Here is a 22,332-nt window from a genome sequence, read left to right on the forward strand (position 1 = left end):
TGCCACCTGCAGGCACAGCCCCTAAGAACACCCCGGGCGTGGGCGACGAGCAGCCAGCAGCTCCCTGAGGGAGGGCGTCCACAGTCAGAACAGGACTGATGAGCATGGGGCTTCCCAAGGCAAGCTCCAGCAGGCCTGCAGACAGGGCCAAAGGCTCCTGTCCCCACATGGGTACCTGCATCTATGTCTGTGCGGGGTCGGGGCAGGGTGGTTGTCCTCAGGTCTCTTACCAGAGCCAGAGTGAGAGGAACCAGCCTGAGAAGGGACATCAGTACCCACCATGGGGGAGGTGATGGGCCAGGTGGCCCCCCTAGAGCCGCTCAGGATCGTTTTTCGGAAGTAGCTCTACAGATGACCCCACTGGGGAGAATGCTGTTCAGAGCCAGTAAAGCATACGGGTGCGTGTGGCCTGCAGACCCTTACCCATCCGAGGACCTAGACAGATGGAAGGGAAGGCACTGGGCCAGAGAAATTCAGAGTTCTGACCAGCAGGGAAGGAATCTCCCCAGCAGCTCTGGCCTCCAGGGGCTGCCCACAGCCAGGAGCTCTGGGGAGGTAGGCAAGGGAGGGGCTCGGTCCTGCAAGCCGCAGCCTGGGGTCCTGCTTCCCCTTGCGGTGTGACTGTGGGCATGCCCCTGCCTATCTCGGGTCCCTGTGGCCTTATTTCCAACTTGTAGGGATTGGATGAGATACCAATGGAAGCCTCCAGAAGCTCCTGAGGACCCGGAGCAGGCACAGAGCCGGGGTGGAGCTGGGGCTGGGGGAGCCTCCTGCCAGCCATCCTGACACCCTTGACTCTAAGCCCCTGGAGGGCAGGGACCTTGCCCCATCCTGGGCACCAGCCCAACAGCTGTTGTCCTGAATCAGGCTGTTGCACAGACCCCACCATCCGAGCTCAGCAGACCCCTTGTCCTGAACCTGCAGGCTGTTCTCGACCCACCCGGTGCCACGGTTTCCCTAATCCAAGAGGCAGGGCCATCGGAGCTCATGGCCTCACTGGCGAGCATGGGGACCATGCAGGCCCTGGTGAAATGTCTGCCTGTTGGATGGTGCCACCTGGAGTTCCAAGGAAACAAAAGCTGGGCTCCCGGGCACACGGCAGAGGCCACTGTGAGTGGCACGCTGAGCCCAGGGGTAGGGAGAGAGAGGTCTGCAGGGTCTGAACCCCCAAATGGGTAGCTGCTGGGCTGACAGCAGGGACCCTGGCCTTAGGAGGCACCAGTCCCTGGGGGAGGTGCCAGCCCCCTAGCCATCGGACTGGAGATTTCCCTTCCTATTTGTTCTGCAAGCCCCAGTGGCATCCACCCGGAGAACCGGGTCTGGCCCTTAAATGGGGCTCTGATGTGATGGGGGAGTGGTCAAGGACTCACCGAGCCCTCCATTCCATGGGGCTCACAGGACCTCAGCCCACTCCAGGCAGCGCAGGCCTGGGTGACGTGGAATGCAACCTGGCTGTGCAGACACCCTTCAGGGGCAGAGTGTGACCCCCTACAGACTCTATTGAGGGAAGGGGCAGCTCGGCTGGGGAAGATGGGCCCCAGCTCTGGGGACCCCGACATCAGCCTGGCCCAAGGAGAGCTCTGGGCTGCACCCTGGGCCACCCAATACCTTCCCTCACCCTCCTCAGCCCATCAAGAAGCGCCTGCTGTCGGGGGAATAAAAATAGGGGCTGACACTTCCCGGGGGAGGACGGAGGACCTGCCTCCTTCTCCAGACACGTCCCCCGTCCTCGCCCCCTCGGGCCGCCTCCTTCCTTGCTATTCCTATACTTGGTAAGGGGCCTGCATGGCACAGCCCTTCCCGCCTGCCCCACGTGCCAGGCCACCCAGCCCCTCAACCCCCGGCCAATGGGCTTCTGGGAAAGATCAAGTGTCACTATAACATGAGGGTGTGAGGCCCAGCGGGCAGTGCCTGAGCCGGTCCTGGCCACAGGGAGCTCCAGCCCTTCTCTCCAGACTCAGCCACAGGTGGGTATTGCCGGAGCAGCTGGCTCAGGCTGGGCGGGGCCTGCGGGGTGCTGGCTGCCTGGCCCGGCTGGCGCCTGAGGTGCGTTCTGGGTCCCAGGGGCTGAGGTTCATGCCATACTTCTGATGTCTTGCCACCAGGCGTGGCGGCTTGGAGCACTCAGGAAGCCACCCCAGGACCCAGAGGGTCTGGGGGGCTGGCATTGAGGGGACACTTTCTGAACCTTGGAATGAAGCCATTCCAAACCAGAACACAGGGGCAGGGGAGGCCAGAGGGCAGAAAGGTGGGGGGGGGGGGTCCCTGGAAGACCAGGGGTGAGGGGGCCGACCCAAGGTAGACAGCCAGAGGGAGATGAGGATGTCGGATGAAGAGGCCAGGAAGGGGCTGCCCAAGCTCCAAGGGCCGCTTGCTGTGGGGGGCTGCCGTTCCCCAGCTAAGCCCCCTCCCCTCCATCTTGGCATTTCCCCGGGGGCTCTACTATGGTGAGGGGTGCCACCACCAGCTCCTCCCAGAAGCCCCATGTGGCCATTGTCTCCAACACTGCCATTTGCATAGATGAAAACAAAGGCAGGCAGCTGTCTAGGTGACCCCAGAAGCAGGTCTGTGGGGAAGGGTGGCTAGGACCCAAGCAGCCTTGGAGACAGCTCACAGAGGTCAAGGACAGGAGTGGACAGGGCTGGGCTGGGGCAAGACAGAGGGAGGAGTGGGGAGCCGGGCCTCTGTCCTGCCTGCCCAGAAAACGTGTCCCACCTCTGCCTGAAGTGGGAGGATCACGTGCACCCAGGAGGCCAGCCTGTGGTCCTTGCCTGACACCCCTCCAGCCTCCCCGCCTCCATCGGGTCAGGGCTCGCTGCCCCTCCTGATGTCCCCCAGACCAGGTGCCCTCGGCCATCCTGGGACGAGATGGGAGAAGAGCCACGGCCAGAGGGGATGGAGGCCAGAGCGGGGGGATGTGGTCAGGGGCCCACAGCAAGGGAGTGGCAGGGGCTCCTGCCTCCTCCAGCCCCCCTCTTGTCACCTGGGAAGGAGGGAGGGAGGGGTGGTGTGTGTCCCCAAGGAGCGCTGACTTCAGAGGCTATTTTCACACTTGCCTTCTGAGAGCAGAACATTACGTGGACAACTGGCCTCCTTCTCAGCTGTCGAAACGCCACCCCTGCTCCCAAGCACAGCCCACCCTGGGCCCCTCCCCAGTGGGCATGGGGGTGGGGGCACAGAGTAGCCCCGAGGTGTTGACTTCAGGGCTTCACTGGGTGGAGGAGCAGGGGCCTGGAGGGGCCTCAGTTTCCCCACTTGGAGAGCGGGCCTTCTCTGCCTCGCATCACAAGAGGCCTCAGGGATACCTTGCCTAGGGGTGCGAGAGCTACTCCTGGAGGCCCCCTCGGACCCGGGCCCGGAAGGCAGGAGGGCAGGACGGAGGAGCACAGGGTGGCCTGGGAGATCTGCCGGGAGGCGGGGGGCTGGCAAGACACGCGCGGCAGCTGCCCGCACAGCCCCCTCCCACCGTCTTGGGTTTCTGGGCAGAGACGTCTTGGCTAATTCGGGTGCCTATTTCTGGACACCTCAGCTGCCACTGGCTCCTTAAAAATAACCCACCCCTGGGCGAGGGCCAGGACCACCCCCTCTTGAGGCGGCTGACAGGTGTCGGGCCCCAGCAGGGTGAGAGGTGGGCACAGCACAGCGAGGCCCGGGGTTCTCCCCGCCCCTGCCACCCTACGGAGAGGAGGCTGTGGTGGGGGGCCAGCGGCCAGGGGCTGAGCCCACCAGGAAGGTTCAGAATGAGGAACAGTGAGACCCCAGCTGTGGACGAGACAGGAGGCTGGAGCTTGAGGGCGCAGCAGAACCCTGGGAAGAGACTCGAGGCTGGGAAAGGGCTGCCTGGCTTCCTGGAGGGTTGCAGAACTGTCTTGGTTAATTTTGCACGGAGCTTAAATTGCTCTGGGAAAATCAACATTCTTGACAGAGACTTTGGAAAACTGTTCCCACCTTAGCAATGCGATGTAAACGCATTTTTAGGTGATGAACTTGTGTTTTTCTTATACGAAGCTCCCTAGGGGGGCCATAACTATTGTCTTCAAGTTAGCTGTAACATGTTGTCGGGAACTTTGTTTTTTAAAACCCCGGGCCAACATTCTGATGCAGCTGCTCGGAGCGCTCCCAGGCCCCGGCAGCCTCAGGCGTGTGCGGTGGCCAGCTCGCAGAAAAACGGTCCCCGAGCGGGCTGGCCTGGCGCCGGCCGCACCTGGACACGTGCAACTAGGCCCCAGCACAGAGCTTCCCACAGACGTTGACAAATTCAAGGCATCCACGGTGCCTGGGAAAGCAGGCTGAGGGAGGAAGATGGGGCTGGAGGGAGGGGGCTGTCCATCCAGTTCTGGCAGTGTGTGGGTGCCTCGCATGGGCTCTGGGCTGCGGGGGCCACAGAGAAATAGCCCAGACCCTTCCCCATGAGCTCGGGCTCAGTCTGCCGTCCGGTGGAGCAAGGGGGAGACAAGGAGATAGAATGGCTCATGCGGTCTTGTGATTTTGGAGGAGGGGTCTACAGAGGGCCACCCAGGGGACCCTGCAGCACCCCCAGAAGAGAACATGGGGTCCTTGCAGGAACCATCAGTCGGGGAAGGGAGCTAGGCTCATACCAGGAGGAAGGGCTCTTGTGGGGATGGTGGGACGGGAAGACCAGAGAAGGTCCAGCCTAGCCATCTAGGGGAGCTGGGCTCCGTAATCTCGGGGGTCTCAGAGAGCGCCCCCCAGATTCAAGGGGTGAGACCACCAGGAGGCACGTTTTGAGTTAACATCAGCAGGACAGCTCCACTCTCCAGAGCAGCCTGGATGGGCCTCCAGGCCTGGACCAGCACCGTGCATTCTGGATGACCCTCCTCAGGGATCCTACAGAGAGGATGTCTGCCCTGGGTGGGGGTGGACGCCACGCTTCCAACATCCCATCCAGCTCCAGCATTCCAAGCTCCAGGCTGGAGCCAGGCCAGGAAGGGGGGCGGGTGGGATCCAAGGCTGGGGCCAGGAGGGCTGGGGGGGCCTCGGGCCTTGGAGGAGGCCCCAAGCACAGGGGTGGGCCCGCCCAAGGCCTGAGAGTTGGCCCTCGACCCCTGTCCACAATGTCCCCTCACACCCCCAGCTCCGAGAGCCCACCCCAGCCCCCATACCAGCACTTCTGGACCAAGGCAACACTCCTAACTCCTGTCTCGGTCTCCCCCCACCCCGCAGAAACAGCCCACCCACCATGTCGGACGAGGAAGTGTGAGTACCAGCCTAGCCACCCCACCCTGCCTTGGGACCCCCGGACCTCGCCGTGTCCTGAGGCTAGAGGACCTGCTGGTGTTTGTTAGAAACCCAAGGGGGAAAGCCCACCTCACTCTCCCCCTCTCTCTCTCTCTCTCCTACAGTGAACACGTCGAGGGTGAGTGTCAAAGCTCTTTTCTCCCTTTGCACCCACCTCTAGACAGAAAGCTCCCAGGTGGGAAGGGCCGTCCCACTTGTCCACAGCACATTTCTCCTTGGGAACGCCTGGCCTGAAGCCCTAGATTTTCCACGTTTGGTGGTGGGCATCAGAACAACTTCCCTCTGCAAACGGGCTCCCCACTCCTGCCCCTGAACCTCGTCCATCCCTGAGACGTGGTCCCATCCAGACCCTGCCTGGACACCCCCTAGCCTGCACTGCCGAGTTATCCAGGGCAGCACAGCCCCGAGAGAGCTGGAGGGTTGGGGGGGCCTCCCGGTCCTGGCCCTCTCTGCCGTGCTCCCCATAGTAGGACCTGGGCGTCCGGGGCCCCAGACCTCCCACAAGCCGCTGTCATCGTCAGGGCCTGTCGTCTTCCAGCACCCGGCAGCCTCCTTTGGGTCTGAGGACCCCCGGTCCCCATCTGGGACTGTCTGGGGATGGACCTGCTGGGCCTGGTCCTCCTCTCCTTCCTGGCTCCTGGGGTGGCTGCTAACATGCTCCTCTCCTTTGTTCCCTCCCATTGCAGAGCAGTACGAGGAGGAAGGTAACTCTGGCAGCCCCCAGAATTGCCCCTACCCCCCAACCCGGACCTCCCCCCTTAACTCGGCCCCTTCTCCTGCTCGATGCTCTCAGCCTCATGCCCATGGGCCTCTCGGGGCCTCCGTGAGCTCGTCAATTAATGGCCATCGTCCTCATCATTAATCCCCATTGGTCATCACTGCTAACTTCTCTTTAATTGATTAATAGACATTAATCGATTCTCATTATAATCATTCATTCTCCTTACACTCATCATCGTCCATTAATACTTCATCCTCGCTGTGTCCGTGGTGTGTGGAGTTGTCTGGGATTTGTCGTTACGACTCTCACCCTCATTAATATCAACAGCCTGATTGTGCAGGCCCTGCCCGCGTCTCTCTCTCCCTGTATCTCTCTCTCTCTGTCTCTATGTCTCTCTGTCTCTCCTTGTCTCTCTGTTTCTCTCGCCCTATCTCTCTGTCTTTCTCTCTCTGTTTCTCTCGCCCTATCTCTCTGTCTCTCTCTCTCTGTTTCTCTCTCCCTATCTCTCTGTCTCTCTCTCTCTCTGCTTCTCTCTCCTTATCTCTCTGTCTGTCTGTCTCTTCTCTCTGTCTCTGTTTCCTCTGTCCCTCTGTCTCTCTTTGCCTCTGTGTCTCTCTATCTCCATCATCTCTCTGTCTCTGTCTCTCCTTGTCTCTGTGTCTCTGTCTCTATCTCTATCATCTCTCTGTCTCTTTGTCTCTCTCAGCATCCATCCCTCCCCCTCCCTTCTGGGGCAGTAACCTTCAGGGGTGACGTGGCGAGCCCTCCCTCCCTCCCCCCTGGCGTCCGTGGGGACCTCCGGGTCGTGCCTGGGCAGGCGTGGAGCTGGGGGAGCCGCCGCACCTGGGCACCATGAGGAGAGGCGGTCCCCGTCCGGGAGCTCCTCCGAAATCCCTGGCACCGGCTCAGCCTTGGGAACGCTTTCCCGCGGTTTCTCCGGGCGGGCTCTTTCTCCTGTGGGGCGTTCTGGGTGCTATGTTTTGAAAATATTTTGAAAACATTGCTACCCTAACAACATGAGCAGAGCAGTTCTTTTTCTGCTGGAAAGGTGGAGGGACTCTTGTCTGAGCGGAGCAGAGGTCTCGGGGAGCCGCCCCTTCCCTGGGGAAGGTGACAAGGCAGCCCAGCCGGGCCCCTGCCTCCACGGCCTCCAAGACCCACACAGTGTCAGAGCCACCCGGTCCTCATGGACATTCCCGGGGGTGGGAGTTCGGCCAAGCAGCACGGGTTCTCTTGTGGCACTCGGGTTTTGTCCCCTGCCTCTCTTCTGTCTCCCACAGAGCAAAACTTAGCGAGACTCTCAGACACTACGAGGCACAGACACTACGGTGTAGGGGGCAGGTGGCACGGTCCTGAGGCCAGCCTGGGTCCAGGCCTTGGCGGGGGCAAGGGGCTCAGAGTCTCCCAGGGCCTCGGAGGAGGTGGCTCTGCAGAGACAGGCCCAAGGCCTGAGGGTCCCAAGGCCCCCGAGGCTCCCCGCCGGGGGGCAGCGGGTGGTGGGCCGCTGCCGGCCAGCAGGGCAGGCCTGAGCCTCTCCGTGGCCCGGCCTAGAGCACCCACTGCCTCTTCTCCCAAGGGGCCGGCCTCCTTTCCCCGCCGCCCCCAGTGCGCCCCACTAACTATTGTCGTTGTTCCCTCTCTCCCTCCTACCCCCGCTGCTCCCACCACTGAAGAGGCCCAGGAGGAGGAAGGTAAGTGGGGTCCAGGACCCCAGTCCCACGACCACCCTCCAGCCCCTCTGCCCCCACTGACTCTCACCCTCACAGCGACCCCAGCGTGCCCCCGCCCCCTCTAAGGATGTGCAGTGTGCTCCCGGCCTAACTCTCTCCTCTCTCCTCCCTGCCACCCGCACACCAGCCGCCCCTCCGCCTGCAGAAGTCCATGAAGAAGGTACGAGGGCACAGGACTTCTGGTCCCCATGTGGGGCCCAGGGCCTGGCTGGAGCTCACGCAGGGTTGGGGAGAGCACAGGGAGGCACTGAGGCACCAGCCAGCCAAAGGACCCCCACATGTGGCCCCAACATAACCCACTAACCACGGCCGATGCTTCCCCAGAGCTCTGGGCACCCCGAGGGCTGGGCACTCTCCCAACATGGGCTGGGCTGCAGATGGGGGTCACCCCCAAGCAGAAGGAGAGTGGGTCAGTGGGGGGACTACTGGACCAGATGTGGGATGTGGCCTGGCCTCTCCACCCTTGAAATGAGCCCTCCACCCCAGGGCGGGTCACTGGGAGCCCATGGTGGTGTCTGACGCCTCGATCGGGTCAGGGCCCCAGGTCAAGCCTCAGGTGACATGAGGCAATGGAGGAAGACCCCTCACAGCCTGCACCCCGAGCCTGGGCCATCAGCCCCAAGCTGAGGCCCTGACCACTCCCTGGTCACCCCTCGAAACTGCTCCCGTGGGCTCCTTCCTCAGGATCCGGGTGGACGATGGGATGGGAGGGTGTGGAGTCCTGTGCTCAAATGGGTGGACAGAGCAGCTGAGGGCCAACGCCCGGCATCCCCACTCCCCTGGAGGCTGGGAAAGATCCAAAGGGGGTGGGTGCCCCGCTGTCAGGTGGCAGGAAGTTGGTTGCCCTCTGGGCTACAGGCCCCACCCATTAGGGCCTCTGGTGCCATGCCACGGGGCCACAGCCCCACGAATGGGCCTCTGTGCCCAGGCCAGAAGCCATAAGCCCCTGTAAGGAAGTCCTTCCAGAGACCTGAGGACAGGCAGGAACAGGGGAGGTGGCAGGAAAGGCATGGGCCCTGATGTCCTAATGACCAGAGCAGTGATGTCACCACAAAGCAAGCTCCACCCCGAGCCTCAGTCTCCCCATCTGCAAGGCAAGGACAGGACTTGGGGGTGATAGCGCCCCAGGCCAACACTGACCGTGTCTTGCTCGCTTCCCGCACACTCCTCACCCCTCGGCCTCGGCCACTGACCCTCCCGAGTGGTGACCCGGCTGTTTCCATTAACCTCGGATCCTTTCTCCTCTGACCTCTGACCCGCGGTATTGCCTCTTGTTCCATGGCCATCCTAGTCCATGAAGTTCATGTACAAGGTATGTGCCATGACTGCAGTCCTGTGTGGGTGCATGTGCACACACGGCCGTGTGTGGTGTGAGCAGCAACCCTGGGCCACAGGGAACAAGAGGGCTGTGTAACCCACTGACCGGGCAGGCCTGCTCGGACCACCGCCCTGCCCCTCCCGCCGCCCCTGCCCTCGGTCTCGGCTCCGAGACTCACAGTTGCTTCTCTCTCCCCTCTCTCCACCACGGCGCTGCTTCTGCAGAGGAGGTCCAGGAAGGTATGGCCACCCCCCACCCCAAGGCCAGAGCCCCTGCTTCCTCCTCCCGTCCTCTCCTCCTCCCCACCTCCCTCCCTGCGTGACTCTAGCCACCACCTCTATGGGCTGGGGACAGGTGGGGACAGGTTAGACCTAGAGTGTTGGCTCACGCAGGCCTGGCTGCAGGGGTGCAGGCTTCCTCCTGGGCCCCCTGACAGAGGGCATTCAGGGGTGGGGGGATGAGGCCCTTCCTGGGCCACCAGCAGGAAGACAGGAGCAGCCAGCCTTGAAGCCAAATGCAGAGCCCAGTGTAGGACTTGAAAGGGGTGCAGGCCTTGGGGGAGGATGGTGCTGGGGTCCACTGGGACCCTCCGGATCCACCAGAGTGGAGTGGAGAAGAGCAGAGGAGGAGAGGCAGGGCAGGAGGCTTCTGCCTTGCCCCAGATAGCAAGCCAAAGAGGGGAAAGTAAGGGAGGTGAGGCTGAAGGGAGGGTGGAGGGGCGAGTGGGGTGAAGCAGAAAGTCAGGCTGAGGCCCGAGGTGGGGACGGCGGGGATCCGGAACAGCCAGGGGCCTTGCGTGCAAACGAGCAATCAGTCAGGTCCCAGCATCCCACCCATCGCCTGGGCCAGAGCCAGACACACCCGGTCGAGAGGAGGCCCCCTGGGTGGGCCTGACCTCCCCGCAGCAGGGCTGGCCGCCCCCGGGGTTGGGGGTGGAGGTGAGGAAATGCGGTTCAAGTCAGGGGCCTGAGTGGGGGAGCTCTTCTCAGCCCCTCCACACACACGACGCCTCCCAGCTGGGCCTGAACCCTGAGCACAGCCCCGGAGCTGTCTGTCCTCCCTTCCCTGGCCTCAGCGAGGCCGCAGTAAGACAAGGGACGTGCCGGCCCGAGGGTTGGGTGGAGGATGCTGGGCTGCACAGGCAGCAGGCGTCCAGGGAACAGGGAACCAGGAGGAACCCTGGAGGGGCTACAAGGTCATCAGGTCACCCTGGAACCAGCCCTGAAGCCGAGTGACAGACAGACAGGAGGTGGGGGTTTCGAGGCCGCCCCCCCCACCCCCCCGCTAGCCAGCTGCCTGGGGGGCTTTGCTGCATGGCCCCCTCTCCTCCAGCTCTCGGCCTGCCCCTCGCCCTCTGCCCTCCCTGGCCTGGCGGCCCCACCAGGTACCCCTCCAGCGAGGTCCCTGAAGAAGGCCGGGTCACCTCAGCAGCCCCTCTTCTCCATCACCAAACCCTTCCTTCTGCCCCTGGGCCAGGTTCCTGCTCCTAAAGTGCCCCATGGCCGCCCAGCGTCCCAGAGCATGCAGCTCCCGCCCCAGGGCATGCGGGGAGAGGGCGACCTCAGGCCCAGGCCCACCTGCAAAGTTGAGCAGAGCCAGTGGGGGCGGTGGGGGGCTGTCTGCGGGAGGGTGACGGGTTCCTGAGCAAGTGAGGGATCTAAAGCTGAGGGAGGTGCCAGGGAGAAGATGAGGCTGGACCCCCTTCCCCCTGGACAGGGCCTGGGGCTCAAAGACACTTCCTCACCGGGCCTCCTTGGGTTCAGACAAGCTGAGGGCCATAAGAAGTGTGGATGGTCTTGTCATCATCATCAAAGGGTCCAGAGCAGGACTGAGGGACAGGAGGGCAAGGCCCGGCCAGACCAGCTACAGACCCCGGGCTGTGTCCAGGCCAGCCAGGACCACCCCAGGGCACCGGGGGGATAGGGATGGTCAAAGGAAGCGGCCCCCACGTGAAGGTGGCCAGGTCATCCAGGGCAGGTCAAGGCCTGGTCTTGGTCTGGAGGTTCCAGCAGGGACCTCAGGCCACCCACCGCAAGGCAGACCTGGAGGCGGCCCAGGGAGAGGTTGGGGGGGAGCCCATCCCACCTCTGGAAGAGGAACCTCTTAAGAGTCAGAGATTAGGCTGCCTAGGGGGGTCAGGAGCCATCCCCCACCCCCAACCCCCACCCCCTACCCAGGGTGAGCCAGCCTAGGCTCCACGGCCCGCTGCTGGGGGCTCGGCCTGAGGGTTCCCTTGCCTGCCTCCAGCTCCAAGGCTCCAGTGTTGGGGAGGGTCTCAGTTTTCCAAGTGGGACCTGGCGACCCCCAGGGGAAAGACTCACAGAAGCCAGCAGCCAGCACCTGCAGGCTTGCTGAGGTCCCTCGACTCACTGCCAGGCCTCCTGGGTCGGGTGGTATCCCCCAGGCCCTCCCGCTCCACAGTGAGGTGGCACCAGCCCTCCATCCCGTCCCCAGACAGCACATCTCTGGCCCCCAGCTCAGGGCACTAAAGGGGTCCAGGCCAACACGCGCCCAGGGGAGGGGGAGTCCAGGCGCTGCCCCCTGTGGCCCCATGCCTGCGCCCCCGGCTCGCGCCCCCAGTGCTGCCCCGCAGCCTCGCCGGCTTTTCTCTTGCATGTGCGCTTACACCCTGAAGACACCGCGGAGGAAGAGCGAGAGGAAGAGGAAGGTAAGGGTCAACAGGTCCCCAGCCGCAGTGACCCTGAGACAGACAGGACCCACCCTCCTGGTGTCTGCCTCGCTGGCTCTCCATCCCTCTCCCTCAGTCTGCCTGTCTGTCTGTCTGTCCTCCTCCTCTGCTCCCTCGCTACTTCTCAGGGCGGTGGCGGTGGCGGTGGCATGCATTTCCAGGGCTGTGCAGGTGCCCTCCTGCTCCCGAGCTTCTGCCAGCACGCAGGGGGCGGTCAGTGGGGGCGGCCAGCAGACCAGGACGGCAGGGGTTGCTTCCTCCACTCTCCCCATCAGACCCTCCTTTGGCTCCTTCTGTCCTCCCCCGACCCCAGTCCTCACTTTCCCTGTCCCCTGAGGATGCATACTTCTGGCTTCCTTCCTCCTTCCCTTCACCCCTTCTCCCTCCCAGTGGCCTGGTCCCCACACTCTGAGCTCTCCTTCTCAGATCCCACAGGGACTTTCTCAGGTCCAGAGTGGGGACAAGACCGTCTTCTCCCTGCTGGGTCGTGTGGGTGGGTGGTGAGCTCAGCTGGAGAGGCGGGTGGCCCTGCTGGCTGCAGCCCAGGAAGCCCCCGGCTGGGTGGCCCCCAGGGGCCATCAGCAGGAGTGGGCGCCGAGTTTCACCCCGTTTCTCTCTCCCTCTCCCCATGCCGGTGCTGCGGTGACCAGAGGAGAAGCCAAGACCCAGGTGAGTATGGGTCGGGGTAAGGCCAGATGTGGAGTCGGGGGGTGAGCACAGGGCTGGGAGGTGAGCCTGGAGGAAAAGCCAGAGTGTGCAGGCTGGATGGGGACCAAGGTCACCTGGGGAAGCGACGTCCCAAAGGGCTGGGACTGGGTGCCCCCAGAGGAAGACCATGCATTTAGGCTCAGTGAGGGGTGAACTGGGACCCAAACCCCTGGAGAAAGTAGCCTCTTCTTTGCTCCCGGTTTTGGTGTTGGAAGTTCTGGATCCTCGAGGAAGGCACATTATGAGGATGGGATTACTGGGGCCAGCTGGTGCCTTCCCCCACAGGCGGGGTAACACCTCACCTGGGTGGTCACCCCCCAGGGAAGGGCAGAAAAGGGCTCTGGAGGGTCAGTAGGGTGTGGTTCTGCCCGGGGTCACCCAGTGTAGGCAAGGATGACTTCCTGCAGGAGGAGGCTACAGGCCCAGGAAGGACAGGGTACAGGAGCAGGGGAGATGGGGTTGAGAGACGGAGGCACCATGGAGCTCCCTCTTGCCCCCTCTGGACCCTGCCAGCCCGGCCACGCTGTGGGGGGGTCTCCCAGGACCCTCCAAGTGAGATACAGGTGAAGGTGGGGCAGGCGGGAGACAAAACCCACTTCAGAACAGTCCCTGAACCGACGGATTCCAGGATCCACCCTCTTTCACGGCGCCGGGGCCTCGGAGCCCCTCTGGGGGACCAGAATCCTTGTTGGGAGGGGTCTTTCTCTCCTTTTACCTACTTGTGAGCATTTCAGAGATTTTTTTTTTTAATCCGGGGATTCCGACTTTTCTGTTTTTGATGAGTAAACACAAGCCCTGTCGGTCATTCATCCCTTATCCCTCTGCGCGGTCTCGCCCGCACCTCGCTTCGCCCGGGGCCAAGATACCAGCGGGCGCGCGCGCCAGCCCTTGCCCCTGGCGGGAGCCATCCGCAATTCTCCGAAGGAGACCGAACCGTGGATGGGCATGGCCGGCATATTTCCACCCGTTTACTTTATAGTTCAACGATTTTAAATAAAGCTACCCCATCACAAGATATTTTCTAGCTAAAAAAAAAAAAAAGTTTGTGTTTTCATTATGAAAATAAAACACTTCATTAAAGAAAATTTGGAAAATACGTAAAAGTCCAACGAAGAAAAAAAAAAAATTCATCCATAACTCTCCCACCCAGCCAGCCAGACTGCAGAGAAGAGGAGAAAGAAATAAAAAGGCTTATTTCTTCCTTCTCTTTTTCCATGCATCGGGCTCGGAAAAACAGATTTAAGCTCCGAGCTGTTTTTCAAGCATCGTACTGTCTATACAAACTTGAATTCTGCTTTTTTAGAATTTAGCACTATTCATAAGTATTTTTCCATGTTTTTACATAGTCTTCTTAAATATTTTGAATGGCCACATAATATTCCGTCCATTGGACAAGCCGTCATTTTCCTAACCATTCCTCTGGTGCGGGACATTAAGACTTGCCTCAATATTTTACTATCATAAATAATGCTGGGTGGAAAGCAGTTTCTGTCTTTGGGGTTATTTCCCTAGGCCACATTCCCAGAACTGGAATTACTGGGTCAAAGACTATGAACGTTCTGAAGTTTTTGACATCCACTGCCAAATTGCTTTCCGCGCAAGCCCTGCCAGCGCGGTCTCCTACGTGGACGTGAGCGGCTCCGCGCCCCACACCCGTCTTCCCGAGCACAGCCACGGGCTTTCACCTCGGCCACTGATGGATGGGAAAAGGCCTCTCGGGGCTGTTTTCATTTGCATTCCTCTGATTGCTCCAGGGGAGCCTTCCCTCATGTGTGAACTGCTCCTCTTTCTTCTTTGAGAATTGGTAGCTTATGCCCTCTGCCCATTTATCTCACGGAGGCGTTTCTCTGTTTTCTTAATCATCGGTTTGCATAAGGATATAAGTCTTCTCTGTATTTGCTGAAAATATTTTTCTAGTCTGGGTTTTTCACCCCCCTTTCAATTTTTGCCTTTCTTCACATACATAAGTTTTTCATTTGCGTAGCGTCATCTGGCCATCTTTCCCTTCGCGGGACCTTCTGAGCTTAGAAAATCCTTTCCCGCTCCAGCATTTTGATCGATATTCAGTCCCACTCTCTTCTAGGACTTGTTTTAAAAAATCCTTGTTGTTATTTTCCCTCTTGGCTCCATCTGGAATGTGCTGGGGGGAGGGCGCAGCCCTGATGGATGGTTACAGCCGGATTCAAGAGGGGACCTCTTTTCTTCTTCAAACTGCTTTTCTGCCCAACCTCCCCCTTCCTTTGGGTCCCCAGAAAGAAAGATTAAAGAGGTGCCAGAGAAATGCAAAGGCAAATGCCCCACCCCCACCCCGGGAGGGCCTGAGGTGACCACCCAGCCTTCTGGTCTGACCTAGCCGCATTCGCTTGTTTGAGAAAGAAAACGAGGGTGACCTTCCTGGACAGATGGGGCTGAAACAGCCCTTGCGATGTCCAAAAGTTGGTAAAACAGAGGGACACTAAGAGGTTGAAACCTCCTCAAGGGGGTCAAGCCCCTCTGGGGATGGTGGGTTACACATCAGATTGGAACAAAGGCCAAGGAAAGCGCCCTGCGCCAGGTGGCAGGGCGAGAGGGCTGGGGGGTGGGGGGGAGTCCGCCTGGGGCCAGGCCAACTCTCCAGGTGGGGTCTCCACTTGTCCCTGCTAATGAGCCTCTCTCTCTTCTTCAGACTCACTGCTCCTAAGATCCCGGAGGGGGAGAAAGTAGACTTCGATGTAAGTTTATGGGACCCATCAACACAGCCTCCACCCCACCCCTAACCTTCAGGCTCCAGCCGAAGAAGGCTTCTCAAGGTCATCTCCTCTCAAGAAGCCAGAGCTAGGGTTTCCTGGTTCCAGACAATTCTGCTTTAATTCATTCCTGGACCAGAGGAAATTCCTCCAGGAATAGACATCTCTCTTCCCTCCTCCCCCGATCCGTCCTTCTATCCATCATCCATCCGTTCATTCAGCGACCAGTTCATGCACTCATCCATCTATCCATTTCTCCACCCATTCATCATCCATTCACCCACACGTCCATCTCTCCATCCATAATCCATCCACCCGCCAAAGCACACCATCTCTCTGTCCATCCTTCCATCCACCTATCCATCTACTCATCCACTCACCCGTCCTTCTATCTATCCATCCATCTGTCGATCTACCCATCCACCCATCTGTCTATCCAACAGAGTATCTCACTCACCAGTTTCCTCTCTGCCTGGCGCATGCAGGGCATCCCTGAGGAGGATGACAGGGCCAAGTCAGAGTCAGTGTTGTTGACCTTAAGTAAGACCAAGGCGCTGATGACCTTAAGGCTGAGCAGGACCTGGACTCACCCGTGGGGTGGAGGGGGCACTGTTCCTGTCCTGTGGCTCAGGGATCAGGCAGCCCCTGGGCTCCCAGAAGGGCAGGGGCCATGGGGCCATGGTGAGGTCAAAGGGTCCTTGCCACTCTCAGCTTTCCTGGTGGCCCGAGGAGTCAGGGCCTCTCTGCTGGAGCAGGGGAAGGAGCTGCTTGCTGTAAGGGGGGCCAGGCAGGGCCGAGGTTCGAGAGGAGAAGTGGGAACTGATGGTCCTCTCCCACCCGCAGGACATCCAGAAGAAGCGCCAGAACAAAGACCTCATGGAGCTGCAGGCTCTCATCGACAGCCACTTTGAAGCACGGAAGAAGGAGGAAGAGGAGCTGGTCGCCCTCAAGGAGAGAATTGTGAGTCCAGGCGGTTCCAGGAGCGGGCAGGGGCTGATGGTCACTCTCAGGGAGCCCGGGGTTGGCAAGGCTGGGCTGACCCACTCCTCCCGCCGCAGGAGAAGCGCCGTGCGGAGAGAGCTGAACAGCAGAGGATCCGTGCCGAGAAGGAGAGGGAGCGTCAGAACAGACTGGCGGTGAGGCCTGGGCGCCCCTTCCCCACTCCAGGCCCCGAGCCAATGACCGCAGGCCCAGAGAAATGCCAGGGTCTCTGACCCTCCTTCTCCTGAGCTTCCCCCTGACACTGGCCAGTGACCAGAGCCACTGGCTAAGTTCCCCATGTCCCGCAGAACCCCTGCAAGAGGGTAGACCCTGACCAGGACCTGGAGCTTCCAGAAAGTTCCGAGCCCAGGGCAGGTCCTTGAAGCCTACCCAGAGAAGGCAGCCCTGGCCCACCCCTGAAGGTCTTGGGGATGGGGGTCTCCACAGGAGGAGAAGGCACGGAGGGAGGAGGAGGAGGCTAAGAGGAGAGCTGAGGACGACCTGAAGAAGAAGAAGGCTCTGTCATCCATGGGCGCCAACTACAGCAGCTACCTGGCCAAGGTGAGTGCGGGGGCTCAGAGCCTGGGGACTGCCTGGCATCTGTGTGCATCCCCAGCCACCCGCCTTCGGGCTGGGCAGTGGGGCGTCTCCCTCCTGAGGCCAGGCCCGTCTGCCGTGTCCCCTCAGGCTGACCAGAAGAGAGGCAAGAAGCAGACAGCCCGGGAGATGAAGAAGAAGGTTTTGGCGGAGAGACGCAAGCCGCTGAACATCGACCATCTCAGCGACGAGAAGCTCAGGTGAGGGAGGGCGTCACCCCGGAAGGGGGCCCGGCGGCCCGATGGCCCAATGGCGCTGGAGGAGCATTCTTGAATCTGCCAGCCTCGTGGCGCTCTGTGAGGCCACGGGGGCCCATTCTTGGGGGTGGCTGGAGGAGGAGAGCGGGTGGCCTGGGCCCTGCCTTCCAGGATTTATCCGGCCACGGCTCATTTTTGCCATCTTCCCAGGGACAAGGCCAAGGAGCTGTGGGACACCCTGTACAAACTGGAGACCGACAAGTTTGAGTACGGGGAGAAGCTGAAGCGCCAGAAATACGATGTGAGTGCAGACCCCACAGCTCGTGGCCTGCTGGGGCGGCCACCTCCCCAAGTCCCACTGACTGGGCCCCAGAGAATTCCATGCGGGTTGTCCCCATGGATCCTTGGCCGAGGACACTCTCCTGCTGGGACCACAGTTGAGGCCATCCTCCGGGCTGGCCTCTGCCCGTGAGCAATCAGCCCCCTGCTCTGGGGGCCAGCAAGAAGGAGCAGCAGGGCGGAGTGGCCGTGGGGTCCAGTGTCTGAGGCGCCTGGGGCTTGTAGAAAGTCCCCAGTGTCACGAGGTCACCCCAGGGTGGCACTAACCTCCTCTGGCACTGAGCCGTCCTCCCCTCACAGCCTTCTCTGCAAACCCACGTCCCAGCCATGCTGGCCCAAGACATCTGCTTCCTTAGAGCCCCTGGGGGCCTCACCTGGGTCCCCTAATCCTTACCTCCTCACCCCAACCCTGTAGCTGGGAAAGGGGTTCTGGCTGGGCTTGCTGGGGTCTGTGACTTTGCTCCCCCGGGGGTGGCTGCCTGGAGTTGCCTGAGAGGGACTTGCAACTCCAAACAGCACATGCTGATCATGTCCCCCGGGAGGTCCACATGGGACCTGGGAAGGGAGTACCGGTCCTGGCCACCAACCTGCTCCATGCAAACGCAGACACCTCCAGCTTTGCCATCAGAGACGTGGGTCCTGCCCCTTGCTCTCCTCCAGGGTCCCCAAAGGAAGACAGTTACACTCGCAGGGCCTCTCTCACTGCCGTCCCTGCCAGCCACCGAGACAGAGGGTGCCCGGGGCACTGGGACCGACAGCTGGGAGAATCCTGGCTCCTTTTCAGGAACCCTGCGCTCTTAGTCAAGTTGCCTGGTCCTTCTGTGCCTCAGTTTCCTCGCCTCCAACAGAAGGAAGACCATCACCCCCTCCCAGGGCTGCCCCCAGGAGCACAGGCCTCTCTGCAGGCGGGCAGGGTCCAGGCATGGGGGACAGTGCTGTTCTCTCAATGCTCCCCGGGAAGGCCGGCCTGCAGCAATGGGCTTCACCCATACAGAGGCCAGACAGGCCCCATTCGTGTCTGCGGAGCTGAGTTAGGGCCACTGTCTCCTGACACCTCTGTGCACAGCCCACAGAGGGCCCCTGGGGGCCAGCCCAGCACACAGCAGGGCCCCAAAACCTCAGCCCACGCCCCTAGCCCCGTAACCATCTTGGTCTTTCTAGATCATGAACATGCGGGCCAGAGTGGAGATGCTGGCCAAGTTGTAAGTAGCCAGGGTCCGCCCTGGGCCAGGCTCGTGGGGCACGGTGCACGGCCAGCCTCTCGCATGGCAAAACCCTGGGCCACTGAGGATGCTGCAGCGGCAGGCACGGACATGACAGGAGCCTTCCTGCCTCCTCCCTCCTGCCTACAGCCCGATGGCTTCTGAGGCCACCTGCTGTCATTGTGGGCAGGCGGGGAAGGGCCTGGCCTTCCCCCAGCCTCCCGTCTGGGCGGTCGGAACGAGGGAGCAGGTGGGTCAAGAAGCCAGAGGCCTCAGGGCTCTGAGCTCAGAGGCCACTGGAGAATCTGGGGCTCTGTTTGCCAGCCTCACCTCCTGCCCCGTGCCCGCTGCCCGCATCCTGCCGCGGGCTGGAAGGTAAGTGGCCAGCTCCAGAGCTGCTGTGTGTCATGGCTCAGGTCTCCAGTGCAGGCCACCAAAGGTCAGAGTCACCAGCCAAAAGGGACGGTGGCCTCCATCCAGAGGAGCCAGGACACAGTAAGGGAGTGAGTGGCCCTTGTGAGGCACTGAGGCCTTTTGTGGAGGGCGTGCCGGCCCACGCCCCGCCTGGCACTGCTCGGACCAGCCACGGTAAGTCAACTGTGTTGTTTACAGATCATCAACCTCAGAAGCCGCATCGACCAGGCCCAGAAGCAGTGAGTAGCCCAGGCTGTCCCGTGCTCTGCACCGGGCACACAGCCCCATGGGGACGGCTGCCACTGCCCCACCGGGGGGGCTCAATGATTTTAGCCAGTCCCAGTGGCAGCTGGCCCTCAGCAGAGCGGTAACAAGACTAACCAGCCAGCCACTCGTGCCAGCATGTTGGGGCGCTGTGCCCCCAGACGCACAGCCTCCTTTCTCCCCCTACCCCAGAGCCCAGGAGGATGGCAGATTGGGGGCAGGCCCCGCAGGAGGCCCCAGGGTGTGGGTGGCTCTGGGCAGCCTTCAGAGTGGCCTGGCAAAGCCAGGCTGGACATCTAGCAGTATGTCACCACAAAGCTGACCTGGAACAGCGAATCAGGAGGCCTGGGCTTTGTCACCAGCCCCTCTGAGACCCTGGCCGGAATCACTGGTTCTTCGGGGCGGTGAGCCCTCTGTCTGTAAGATCATCCCCCGGGGTCCATGGGACACACAGCGGCAGTTGCCCAGAAGGGCCCAGAGCAGCCTGTGCCTCACCCACCCCAATGGCCTGGGCTCTGTGCCGCCTGCCCTGGGATCTGTCTCTGAGCCTGGCCAGTCGCAGGGCTGGCTCACACTCCAAGGAGCACAGGGTCCCCAGGACTGCTTGGAGTTGGGGAGTTTAGTGGGATTTTCCTCCCTTTTCCACCGGCCCCTGCCTCCTTGCTGCTCCCAGCCTCCTCCTCCCTGGAGGGGAGAGGCTAGGGGGGGTGACACCCCCCTCCTCCCTGGGCTCTGCTGTGCAGAGCAGAGGGTGACTCAGTCCCCTTGGAGAGTGGGCCATTCAACAAGGTGTGCACATGTACGAATGTGTGTGTGTGTGTGCATGTGCATGCATGTCAGATTCTCAAGCTGGTTCCTGCAGAAGGACACGGGCCACGTGCACGGCCACCAGCACCAGGCCTTGTCCTGAAGCCAACCTTGGGAACGGCATGGCCTTCTGCACCCAGAAGCTGTCTAAAAAGGGCCACCCACCTCACCCTAACCCAGTTCCCAGCTCCCTCCTGGCTCACTGGTGTGCCAAGGACCTCAGACAGATGGGGCAGGTTCCTGAGGACCACCAACCCTCGGAGTTAAGACCTTCTGACCCTGGGGTCCTGGAGGCCATGACTCTGGAGCAAGACCAAGGCCTCCCAGGTCCCGAGTCCATCGGGCGGGGACTGCCGACCTGGAGTGAAGGACCAGAATAGCCCACTGCCCCCAGCCTCTCCTCCTCCAGGAGGCTGTAACCCGGGGCGGGGGGGGGGGGGGGTGGAGGTGGGTGCTACAAACTCTTACGAGGCCAAATTAGCTGGGAAGATGATAGCCATCTGCAGAGACAGCTTCCCCAGCGGCTAGGGGTCTTCCCAAATCGGGCCCCTCAAGTCTGCTGTGGCCTGTGCCCTGAGTCCCTCGGGCAGGGAATGGAGGGAGGGGGAAGGGTGCCCAGGCTCGCTGCGCCAGCCCCTCTCCTAACCACACTAACTGCCTTGGCACAGAGCCGCCCAGGCCCAGCCGGGCAAGGTACAGGTGAGTCGCCACTGATAGAACTGGAGCTGGAATGCGTGCCGGGGGCTTTGGGAGCCAGGCCGGGCCCCTCGCCCTGACAGCAGCCTGGGTGGGCAAAGCTGTCAGGCTGGGGGTCTGCCAGGGTCCAGGGAGTAGGCTCAGCCAGGGTCCTGGACACCCTGACGCTCAAGACCAATTTGCTTCCCATTTACAGCAGCAAGAAGGCCGGTGCCACCGCCAAGGGCAAGGTCGGCGGGCGCTGGAAATAAAGCAGCCCAAAAGGCCCCCCAGGACAGAGACCCTTGGCCCGCGCAGCCCACATGGCAGCTTCCGGACCCCAGGCCTGAGCACCGCCCTTGTCTCTGTCCCTGCTGCCCCCATGCCCTGGGGTCTGTGAATAAAGCTAGCAGACTCCCCTCCACCAGGTGTGCGCTGGCTCGTGGATGGGGCCCCTGGAGTGGTGAGGGGCACTGAAGGAGGGGGCTGAACCGGGCAGGCTGGACATCGAGGTGGCTGCTCTCCACCTCCAGGGCCCAGGCGAAACTGGATGTTCATCTCAGGGGTCAGGGGTCACGGGAGATGCCCCAGCTGTGGCCCAACAGTGCCATCCACGGGCGCGGGGCCCAGGACCCCCACCCGGTCTCTATCAGCACCTTCTACTTCTGTCCACGGGCTTTCACCCCTAGAAGCCCCTCTGTTCTTTGCCCCTCAAGCCCACACACCCCTCAGTCCTCCACGTCAGCCGGGGTCTTCACTCCACACGAGAAGCGACCCCCCCCCCCCACCCCACACCGCGATCAGCTCTGAAGCTGGTTTGGGGCAGAAGAGTTTTGCCTTTGGAGGGGGTCCGGCAGGAGGGGCCTGGCGCCCAAGGGCAGACTCCACCAACGCCCCCCGGAAATGTGGGGGCCGCAGCAGAGCCGGGTGCGCCCCTTGAGCCCCCTCTGAGGCCTCGCGCGCGCAGAGGAGAGGAGCAGAGGCCCATCGCAGGGGCGGCGGGCCGGCAAACAGAGTGCTTTCTATACTAGGAGAGAACAGTGCCCAACTGTGTAACACACTCGAAACTCCCGACCAAGTAGAATTATGGAAAATATAAATCACAAAAATTGGACCAAGACGTCGAGCCCTGCACAGCAGGGTATTCACGGAGGAAGCTCTCCAGCCCGGAACCACCCCTCGGGAAGGCTCTGCAGAGCGAGGGAAATGGGGAGCGTCCTCATCCGGTCTACCACGGGGTGCCGGCAGCCCGACAACAAAGTCAGGCCCCCAGAGAGCACGTGCACACATGTGTGCACCCCAACGTACACGCACATATCCCTGCCCCTCACAAACACAGCTTCCTGTGTGGGGGCTCACCTCCAACATACCCCACAAATACACAAGCACACACGTGCCCCCCGCCCACGTACAGAGAAGCACACAGATGCCCCCCCGTGCATGCACTCCCACTCCACACGAAAGAGCCCAGCACAGTCAGCATAAACATGCCGGTGAGCTCCATCTGCCTCATTGCAGTAATGCAGGACAAGCACCTTAACGCAGCAAATCCTGGGATCCAGGGACCCCATATCACCTTCCCGCAGCATCGCCTTGTTCTCACAAGGCAACTGAATAGCACAGAATCGACAGAGGCAGAAGCTGCCCTGGGGGGAGAGAGTCTGCACGTACGGGTGGGAGATTCAGTTCACTGAGAGTTGTGCAA

The 22,332-nt window shown here is 61.5% G+C and overlaps 1 protein-coding gene across 14 annotated transcripts; it reads left to right on the plus strand.

Annotated features, from left to right (window-relative positions):
• The first annotated feature begins 1,855 nt into the window (after nucleotides 1-1,855).
• TNNT3 (troponin T3, fast skeletal type) lies at nucleotides 1,856-21,051 on the plus strand. Of its 14 annotated transcripts, none has more exons than XM_070564412.1 (18): nucleotides 1,856-1,967; nucleotides 5,185-5,217; nucleotides 5,364-5,377; nucleotides 5,946-5,963; nucleotides 7,654-7,671; nucleotides 7,838-7,870; nucleotides 9,002-9,022; nucleotides 9,253-9,267; nucleotides 11,664-11,696; nucleotides 12,368-12,386; nucleotides 15,091-15,136; nucleotides 15,995-16,111; nucleotides 16,210-16,287; nucleotides 16,580-16,693; nucleotides 16,820-16,929; nucleotides 17,137-17,227; nucleotides 18,427-18,467; nucleotides 20,845-21,051. In XM_070564412.1, the coding sequence occupies exons 2-18, from the start codon at nucleotides 5,201-5,203 to the stop codon at nucleotides 20,897-20,899; spliced, it is 840 nt and encodes a 279-aa protein (XP_070420513.1). In that variant the 5' UTR covers nucleotides 1,856-1,967; nucleotides 5,185-5,200; the 3' UTR covers nucleotides 20,900-21,051. The 14 variants fall into 14 exon arrangements, 13 of the variants coding, with proteins under 13 accessions (XP_070420513.1, XP_070420512.1, XP_070420516.1 ...); XM_070564411.1 differs by lacking the exon at nucleotides 18,427-18,467 and adding an exon at nucleotides 19,080-19,120; XR_011523988.1 differs by lacking the exon at nucleotides 11,664-11,696 and having other exon boundaries at nucleotides 18,427-19,120.
• The last annotated feature ends 1,281 nt before the right edge of the window (nucleotides 21,052-22,332 follow it).

This window comes from Equus przewalskii, chromosome 11 (genome assembly GCF_037783145.1).
Source record: "Equus przewalskii isolate Varuska chromosome 11, EquPr2, whole genome shotgun sequence".
Taxonomy (NCBI): domain Eukaryota; kingdom Metazoa; phylum Chordata; class Mammalia; order Perissodactyla; family Equidae; genus Equus; species Equus przewalskii.